Below are 10,014 nucleotides of genomic sequence, written 5' to 3'. Positions count from 1 at the left end.
ACAGAAGCAACAGTCGATGGTTGAGTGAGTTGTTTCTCCACAGCCCTTTCTACCCAGACTCAGGGAAACCTCTGCAGTCTGCAGGAGCTCTGCAGGAGCACAAGATACATGCAACATAAATCGACGAGCGATGACAAATCTTCTAATGTGAGCTCATCAGCTGTTTATAACTGTCAGCTGTCTGTCAATGTAAAAGTTAACCCACTGCTCTGAAAATACATATTCTGGAGTCTGAGTTAAGTGGCTGCCTGACTTACTGTCTGCCAGACTCCATTAACATATTGCTAAATTTAAACATTAAAAACATCTACATCTTCTTCAAGATTACAAGATTATTAATGACACACAAGGAAAGATATACCAAAATATAACAGGAAGTAACTACAAAAGACACCCCAAACCATGACAATTATAGAGTTACTAGTAACTTTTGACACAAAATATCAATTTAAAAATAATTTTATTGAAGCAAAAATAAATTTATTGCTCTTCCAGAGTCTATAATCAGAACTGTGTCCATTGCAATGGCCATTTATTCATAGCAGCAGTTTGATATTCAGAAATAACAGACCTTAGAAAACCATAAATGGCCAAACAGAATTTCTGATTAAAATTAATTACTAACAAATTTGAGTCAGGGTCCTGCACCACCCTGTCAAGGGTCACTTCGCAATAATGACCTTCTCACTGTTCATTAATCTACTTATTGCATGCTTACTTAAAAATAATAATAATAATAATATTTAATAATCATTTAAAAATTATTTCATTGCTGCTTCAGAGTCTATGATAAGTTGCATCCATAGCAATAATCTATTCTTTACAGCAACGGTCTGTTATGCAGAAATAACAGATCTTAAAATGCCATAACCATAACTGACCAATCAGAATCAAGTATTTTACAAAGCCATGTAATAATGCATATATATTTTTTTTACATTTGTTTTTTTTATTATTCAGACAATACATCATTGTAAAGGTGCCACTGTTACGCAAAAGCAAATTTTCAACTGTTGTTCCGCTGGCCAGATGTTAAATTAGCCATTAAAATGAATTATTTTCCCCATTACTGTTATTAAAATCATTGTTTTTATGGAGCTGCAAAGTCTGTGTTGCTGCCTTCAAGTCGTTTCTCATGTTTCAGTTTAGCCAGACTGAAGTCCTCTCTCACTTGCCTCAGCAGAGCAGGGCAGCACACTACATCCACAGCTGTCATAGCCAGAGCTTTGGCTGTCCTCAGGGTGAACAACTGGGCCTTTTCAGCCCCTGGCACAGGAAGAAGAAGAGCGGAGGAGGAGGAAAATAAAGCATCAAGTAAATAACAAACTAAACAGACAAACCGAGTGACCTGGAAAGAGATGAAATCGTCTGATCGTTTGATGCTATTCAATTTCATCAGAAGAAAGAAACAACATCTGTTCCCAGTAGACACCGTACCTGCTGCTTCGGTGTATTCCACAGTGTGGTTAAAAGCATCGGTGCAGATGTAGAAGAAAGGATGGATGCCCGGGACTATGTGTGATACGTTGCCAAAGTCTGTAGAACCTGCCAGATAATTATAAAATTCCTGTGATAACAATTCTTTGTTGATTCGGTGAACAATAACAAAAAAAAAACCCACCAGACTTTTTGTGGGGTTTTTTTTCTTTTGCACAAACCAGAGACTGAGATAATAATGTTCACATACCAGCGAAGTTGTCTGGCTGCTCTGGAAACTGAATCCCCAGAGCCTTTCCATTATTTTTGTACAGGTTTGCCAGTGTGGCATTTGGCAGGATGTCATAGTAGGCGTGGGATGGATAGCTTATGTCCACCTAAAAGAGACACAAGTCATTCATAACATGTAGGGTGCAAAAATGAGTCACACTTTATTTTAGAGCACACTGAGAAGGCATAACCAGCTCTACTTTGTATCAAAACAGACAAAAACTAGACAGTATCAGTCCCTTTCTTTGAATCTTATCAGACTTGATTAAAAAGTAATGAGGGACACAAAACAACAGAACTGTACTGTAAACTAAAGTGTACTATTTCCCACTGTTATATGATTATGAGACTTTATTTGTGTGTAATTAAGGACACATTACAACAGAAATACACTTCTATTATAATGTGTCCCTAATTATCCTCTAATAGTCTAGTAAGTATCGAAAAATACACTTTAGTTTACAGTGCAGTTTTGTTGCAATGTTCCCCTAATTACACTCAAAGAAAATCTAATGAAGATCAAAAAGTAGAAAATGATAAACTTTAGATTACAGTACAGTTCTGTTGTAATGTGCCCTTAATTACCCTCTAATAATGCACTTTAGTTTACAGTACTGTTATAATGTTCCCCTAAGTATCCCCTAATTAAGTCCAATAAGGATATAAAAGCAGTAAATAATACAGTTTAGTTTACAGTACATTCTTATTGAAATGTGTTCCTAATTATCCTCTAATAAAGTCTAGTAAGGGGTATAAGTACAGTCTAATAAAGAACATATTATTTGTAGTTTTTTTGTCTCTTTTGATACAAAGTATGGCTTTTTCCGTCTTATTTCTGTACTTTAAAATAAAGTGTGACCCAAAAATGCAAGATGACAACACAGAGAGAGATCACTATCATATATCAGCAGTGTGAAGCTCCATACATGCTCTGCAACGCGAGTTAAATCTGCCTTGAAGCAAGTGCAGACGTAGGAGAAAAGCAGCCTGAAGACAACAGTGAATTATGTAACAGTGACACAACAGCACTCAAAGCATAATTACAGGAATATGTTAAAAAGGGCAATGTTACATAACACCAGAGTCAACTTCAACATCAGGGGTAGGATGTGTGTCCAGCCTAGAGGGAAGAAAATGGAAAACAGTCTTTTTAGTTTAGCTTACTTGGCAGCCGGTGGCAACAGCAGCTGCCCTGAAGCAAGCCTCCGCTTTGGCCTTCAGGTCACAGAGATCCTTAAACAGCGGCGTACGCAAAGAAAACTCTAGCTCAGTGTAGGCAGGAATAATGTTGGGCTTCAATCCTCCATGTTTGATGATGCCTGTAGTGAAGAAACAGCACAATGGAGGATGCATCCATAACACTGAATAATTACACAGTTTGAAGGGATTTAGATGCCATGATTGTGTGTAATTTCTGATTCCCGTTAGTGACATAAAACATACTTCTACATTTAAAAATGCGAATGCAAACACGTTCAAAAATTCTCTGACATTAGGGCTGCAACTAATGATTATTCTCTTTATTGGTTAATCTGACGATTGCTGTCATGATTAATGGATTTGTTGTTTGGTCTCGCTGAAAAATAACATTGAGAAAGTCGTTATTTCAATCATCTGGCTTCACTGCATCTTTAGTTTCCATCTTGTTACGTCTGCAGTGCATGATATGCACCTGGGAATGGTCTGTTCCATGTGTTATTGTTGCCTCCATTTGGGTTGAAATCAGTCTTGATACTGATTCACTGGAAGGTTGTGCGCAATGGTGCAAAACAGAAATAATCAGTAATTCCTCTCAAATGCATTAAAATGAAAATAATGAACAGATAGTACAGATACCTGTGTTAAAATGTGTGTTAAAGTGAAAAGTTGTCAGAAAAATAAACTCAAGTAAAGTGCAGATACCTGAAAAAATCTACTTAAGTACAAGAACAAAGTATTTATACCTCATTACTTCCTCTGATGTTAATTAACTAATTGTTGCAGCAGAGGTGAGATTATTTTGATTTAACTTTGAGCTCTCAGCTGATCACAGTTTGTGTCTCTTCCTCACCGTGAAGTCTCCACTCTGGTTTGAGCTGCTGTCTGAGTGCAGAGAGGTTGTTGTACGCCAACACAGCAGCATCCAGGGCGTTCACTCCCTCCCAGGGGTACGCAGACGCATGAGACGCCCTCCCATGATACTTCACTGTCACCCTGTGTAACACAAACACGGCAGGCTAAGAAGAGGTTATGGGATTCATTAAGAAAGAACCAGTTGTGAATCTTAATATGATGTGAGCAGGAACTTGCGAATCAATTGCGATGCAGGGCAAGAATGGAATGTCTTGCTGAGCTGGGTGAGCCATGAAGACGAGGTCGATGTCAGCGAAGGCCCCCGCCTCGATCAGGTCGATCTTTCCTCCTATATCCTCCTCTGCAGGAGTTCCCACAACAGTTATCTAGTATGAAAAGTGCTGCGGTCAGTCATTTGACATGAATTACCAGCTCATGTCTGTCAGTCTGACCGGTGAAGTCAGTCAACTGTCTTTGGCTCAAAGGTGAAAATTAATTTGTGACTCTTCAAGTGTTGGTTTTAACTAGAACTGGAATGATTATCTGTGGCTCGGTTGGTGAGGCGTGCGCCCCATGTACTGAGGCTGTCGGTCCTCTGCAGCGGCCGCTGGTTTGACTCCCGCCTGTGGCCCATTTGCTGCATGTCATCCCCTCTCTCTCTGCCCCCTTTCCTGTCATGTCTTCAGCTACCCTCTGATTAAAGGCAAAAAAAGCCCAAAAAATAATCTTAAAAAAAAAAAAGAAAAAAAGAAATTAGTTATTAATCCATTATTCAGTCAACTATTTTGATCAGTGATCAATCGATTTGCATAAACTGTAAAGATAAAAAAGTCAAAATTCTCTAATCCTAGCTTCTTGAATTTGAATATTTCTTGTTTCTGAGGATGTCATCTTGAAAATGATTGACAGATTAATTGATAATGAAAATAACTGTTACAGGGAAGACTTGAAGAATAGGTCCAAACATGCTGACACAATTAATCAAGAAAATAAACGACAGATTAATCATTAATTAAAAGAATCATTAGTTGCTTCCATCTACACAAACAAATTGAGACTGGGATGTCTACATGATTGTGAGTCAGTTTCCTTCCTTCCTTCAAGTGTTGAGGAGCTGCAACAGTGAATCAATTTTTAAATCAATCAAGGAAAAAATTACTCAAACCGATTCATCGATTATCAAAATAGTTGCTGATTAATTTAATAATCAATTAATAGTTACAGCTCTACTTATTTTGCCCCTAATAAACAGGCCACACTACCCTCCATATGATAAGTACCGATCAGTACTGAAACGAATAAAAACTAAAGTAAAACTAAGCATTTTTAAACAAAAATAACTATGCTTAAACGAGCAACCCCACTCTGGAAAATCACAGAAATTAAACTGTTTTGCAAAGAAAAATAAATAAATAAATAAATAAAACTTACAAAACTTATAATAACTCTCGATCTGAGTGATGAGTTTGAGTTGATTGGAGGATTTCTGGAGATTTTATTGAGTTGTAAACTCAAAGTTTGACTTCTGACTGTTTATGTTTTATTAACAGTCCCTTGCTGTTACCTTCACTGGTACAGGAAGTTCAGTGTGGTTTTCTAAAGCAGCTTTCAGACCCAGGGCAGCAGCTGCTCCCACTTCAGCGATCAGGTTGTGCCCGCAGGCGTGCCCGATATCCGGCAGCGCGTCGTACTCGCACAGGAAGCCCACGTTCAGCCCGGGCTCACCCTCCCCTCCACCACCGACCGGACCCCAGCTGGCCCGGAATGCGGTCGGTAGTTTGTACTGACTGTCCACCTTCCATGTCTGCTCATTAGAGAAGAAGCGGACCAGCCTGTCGTGCGCATGCGTCTCTTTTCCAGCGAGTTCGGGTCTGCTCCAGATGTCCCGACTCAAACTGTACAACTCGTCTTTACGTGAGTCAATACACCGCTGGACAGCGTCTTTCATCTGCTGTCGCTCCTCCATGTACAGATGTTTTACAAACAACTGCTGACAAACTGCTGTTCTGCTCAAATTGAAACACTCAGGAATAGTAGGAAGTGGGCGGAGCCTCTGGTTTGAAACAGGAAGTAGTTGAAAGTTTGCTTTTTATTAAAATGTTTAGGATTTTCATGAGACAACTTAGATGAAACTTCTCTGGTTTAGTTGGTAACACAGTATTTATTTTGTAAACAATGAGTTTTCAAGAGTTGGAGAGAATACTGCTAGAAAATACTTTACATTTATTTAATGAATGCCTATATATAGAATTATTTTGATATAGAATAATTCTTCAAGATGTTGATTGGTTCAACAATTCATTTAGGATCAAGAGACATTACATTTTTTATAAACAGCACTTTATTTTGAATTATGTATTCATTGATAATGAATTATTTTGAATCTTTTAGTTTTATATGGGAAATATTACATTCACAACTGGAATGGATGTTTTTTTTAAAGAAAGCACCCAAACACCATTCAAAATAGAAACTATATCGGCCCATTAGGCCTACATTTGCTCAGGAATAGTAAAGCAATGGAAATATTGCAGAATGCACATAGCCAGACAGCCTTGATATATCATGTTTGGTGAATTTGACCCATTGTAGGCTTTGACTAGTTCATTTGGGCTCTTGTGAAATGTTACAGTGTAAGAAAGAAATGTAAAACACATAAAAATGTTAATTCTTCCAGACCTTTCTGGGATAAGGTTCAATCTGTAAAAATTGATTAAAGATTGATCAAAAAAATTAATTTTTTATGACAACATAACCTAATATGTGGTCTTGCTTTTGCTTCCAACTCAAAGAGGAATTACAAGCAAATATTAAATACTTTCACAAACTTCGGCTTTTATACCAGCTCTCCTTTAGGTAATTAATGGAATAAGGAGGGTGCTCCCATAGCTCAGATGGTAGAGTGTTTGCCCCATGTACTGAGGCTGTTGGACCTTTGCAGCAGTCGCTGGTTCGATTCCTGCCTGTGGTCCATTTGCTGCATGTCATTTTCCCTCTCTCTACCCCCTTTCCTGTCATGTCTTCAGCTGTGTCCCTATCCAAATAAAGGCATGCTGCTGCAATATTTTTCTCTACATTTTATGGCTGTTACTTGCTCCCCCTGCTGGCTATGATGTGCATGAGATGTTGACTCGTGATGTCATGTGCTCTTCTTTGGTCTTGTCTGATAGAAGGAAAACCAATAAAGAGGGGGCAACTTGTATGCATTTGTTTCTTTTTTGTTGTTACTTTGTTTTATGATGGCTCCAGTTGTTCTCTTTTTGTTACTTTGTTTTGTTTTGTTATGTTTAGTTTAACAAGGGCATAAAACATGCTTAGTTGGTTTAAGGCAGAGGCAAGAATCTTCCTTTTGTTAATTTTGCCCATCAGTCTTTGTTGTTGCTTTTTTAATATTTGTTGTTTGGTCACTTTCAGTGTTTAGTTAATAATGTAACTTAAAAATTCCATTTACATTTATTTATTTATTTATTTTGCAACTCCTTTACTCCTTTGATTATGTTTGACCTCTTCTGTGAAACGGAAAAGATGTGTGCCCGCGCTTTTGTAAATCTTCAGTTCATGAAACACTGCTTTCCTCCTCTTTAATGCAGTATTGTGAAAATAATGCAAACCAGATATACAGAGGAAAAGTATGTTAAACCTCCTCTTTTATCTGCACCAGAGTCCAAATGAGTCTCTTTAAAGCTGTGTTGCCATCTGGTGGTCAGAATCACATCAGTCTGTCACTTTCTGTTCTCTGAGAAAGTGGTCTATTACACAGCTTCCATCACACTGCATTTAAATATTAAATGCTATTTAATTCAAATCTGAAACATTGGACAGGGTGCCAGTTTCAAACAATATAAAGCTCCAGACACCTAATCCAGAGGGACCGATGCACATTTTTGCACATCAATCATATGCTTTTATCAAAATGATGCTTATCCTCTACTGTGATGTGTTTTTATCAAGATAAATATATCACAAGCTACGAAGGCTTTGTGTTGTGCCATTTTGAATGACAGTGAATGGAGGCTGTGACTAAAATCCTTTACCCATCAGCTGTCTGTTAACACACTAGAGGGACCCAGAGTGACACACTTTGGTAAAAGGCTCCTTTTGCACGTGGCTCTACATTCACTGAATGTGCGGTGGAATTAAATCAGTATTCTGCTGTGTTTTGTGTTTTTACCTTGAACAATTCAGTGAACTGAGAACGAACAGGAAAAAAGGCCTTTAGGAGAAAAAAAACATGACAACTATCCAGAGGGTATTTTATTTATTTCTGTTTATTTATTTATTTATTTATTTATTGCCTGTAGCTACTCAGATGGCTGTACACACGCAGCAAGCAAACAATGCTTCCCCCTTAAACTGGGATGTGGCAACGTAAAAACAAGGTCAATTAGCACTGAATGAATAAATACGAAGCTCCACAGCAGCTGTCACACACCCAGTGACTGTGTGTGTGTGTGTGTGTGTGTCTGAGAGCAGGTGTACATGTATGTGTTCTTTCCATCTGTACTTGAGTTGTAGGTTAATTGGGGGCGGTTGTCAGTCACAGGAGGAGACATGTTGAACAGCACTCAGCAAGCTGACACCAAGGCTGCCTCCTGACATGGCCTGTCAGTCAGCTTACTTTACGCCCCGCCGGTGACGCTGACACTCTCCATTGTGCATCAATTAAGTGACATCGAGGGGAGGCAGCCATGTGTCACTCCATTGTCTTATTCTGGGATTTGCCCTGTGAGCATGTGTTTAATTTCACATGATTACACATGTTTTTGGCCTCACAGATTGCTTACACTTGAGATTTTTTTTTAATGTGAATGTTGGTTTCAGATAATTTCAACTAGTGCATTATACTGACACTCTAAAAAAGAATAAAGGTCCTGGTGATAAACAGGGTAGTGAGGGTTGCTTTTAATACAATAACTAATTACCTGTTAAAAATATATTCAGTAACCTAATAAAAGTATCCCAGTGTATCCCAGTGTAACTTGATTGCTTTTTGTTACTTTTGGACTACCTCATTGCTAAATATGGTGAGTTTGTGTATAAAATGTTTAATTTTTCATGTAGGTTTATTAATTGTTCGTCCAGCTAATCCATACTTTGTTATGCACAAAGGCATGTTTAGATTAATAGCTGTTATTGTGCAAATTTAAATTTACTTCTGTGTAGCTAATGCTAGCAGGTGTCTGTGTAACTAACACTGACAGTTGGTCTGTGTAGCTAACAGTGGTTGGTCGATGTAGCTAACATTAGCGGTCGGTCTGTGTCACTAAATAGAGTGTGCATGGCACAGCATATTGTTCTTTATTTTAAATGTATTTCACATTGTAATCCAGCAAATAAACCATATTTTTACTAAATGTAACTGTAATCTGATTATGCCTTATTTTTCTGTAACTGTTATGGAATACAGGTACCAGGTATCCTTAACAATCCTGTTACAAGTAATCCATTAGTCTCCAAGCCTGGTGATGAAGCCCACATCAGCTCAGAGGAGGAAGAGAACCAAGCACTAGAGACAAATAATAAAACAATTGCATCCTCCTGAATGATGCAATAAATAAAACCTCTTGTCTGCCCCCATGATACATGCATTAGCAAGCACTCAATATTTCAAGCAACATAGATATTTTAGGTTGAGCCACTAGTCATCACACCAAGCTGGAGTGATGCATGACTTATGATATATGCAAGCAGGCGTCACAACAGCAGGATGCCCCAAAGGAGGGCTCTGGCTTGACAGCTACAATGAATTGATGTGCTCCTGATGACAGCATGTGTCTGAAATGGGAGATGAAGCAAATAACAGATAACTGCTGGGGTGTATGTTTGTATGTATGTGTGTGTTTTTGTGTCTATAGCTAGATTGCTAGACAGCTAGAGTGTGGTCCACAAGTTAGTTTGACATGATTAAAAAAAAACAAAAACAGGTCTAATGGTAAGTCAGAGTTTTGACTTACTAAGCTATACTGCAGTAATGGCACTGTGGCTTTCAAGGTTCCTCAACAATGCATGAAACGGCAAAATATTCTGACTGATTTTTGTACATGTTAGACAGATAATTTGGACTTTTTAGCCAACAACAGGAGAGAAACTTGAGAAAATTTTCTATTTAATAAGGAAAATGCATCTAAGAAAATTTCATGAGTTTATTTTGTTCATATATTAAATCAAAAAAGGGGGCAGGTTGATCTACCAATGAGTGTGCACTTCTTCTTTCTGTTCCTGTTTTATGGCGGACTAACGGGATCACTAGCTGTG

At 38.1% G+C, this 10,014-nt stretch overlaps 1 protein-coding gene across 1 annotated transcript; it reads right to left on the bottom strand.

Annotated features, from left to right (window-relative positions):
- Positions 1–443: 443 nt before the first annotated feature.
- On the bottom strand, positions 444–5,812 carry LOC146310809 (peptidase M20 domain-containing protein 2-like). The gene is made up of 7 exons (XM_084742063.1): positions 5,324–5,812; positions 3,997–4,145; positions 3,758–3,900; positions 2,872–3,026; positions 1,688–1,814; positions 1,438–1,545; positions 444–1,266 (listed from the first exon to the last, which is right to left on the bottom strand). Exons 1-7 carry the CDS (start codon positions 5,723–5,725, stop codon positions 1,091–1,093), a joined length of 1,260 nt encoding a protein of 419 aa, XP_084598189.1. The 5' UTR covers positions 5,726–5,812; the 3' UTR covers positions 444–1,090.
- Positions 5,813–10,014: the final 4,202 nt, after the last annotated feature.

The sequence above is a fragment of the Lutjanus erythropterus genome, chromosome 18, assembly GCF_056507025.1.
Source record: "Lutjanus erythropterus isolate fLutEry1 chromosome 18, fLutEry1.hap2, whole genome shotgun sequence".
Taxonomy (NCBI): domain Eukaryota; kingdom Metazoa; phylum Chordata; class Actinopteri; order Lutjaniformes; family Lutjanidae; genus Lutjanus; species Lutjanus erythropterus.
Note: the sequence above shows the minus strand (reverse complement) of the source record. Positions and strands in the feature narration are given on the sequence as shown.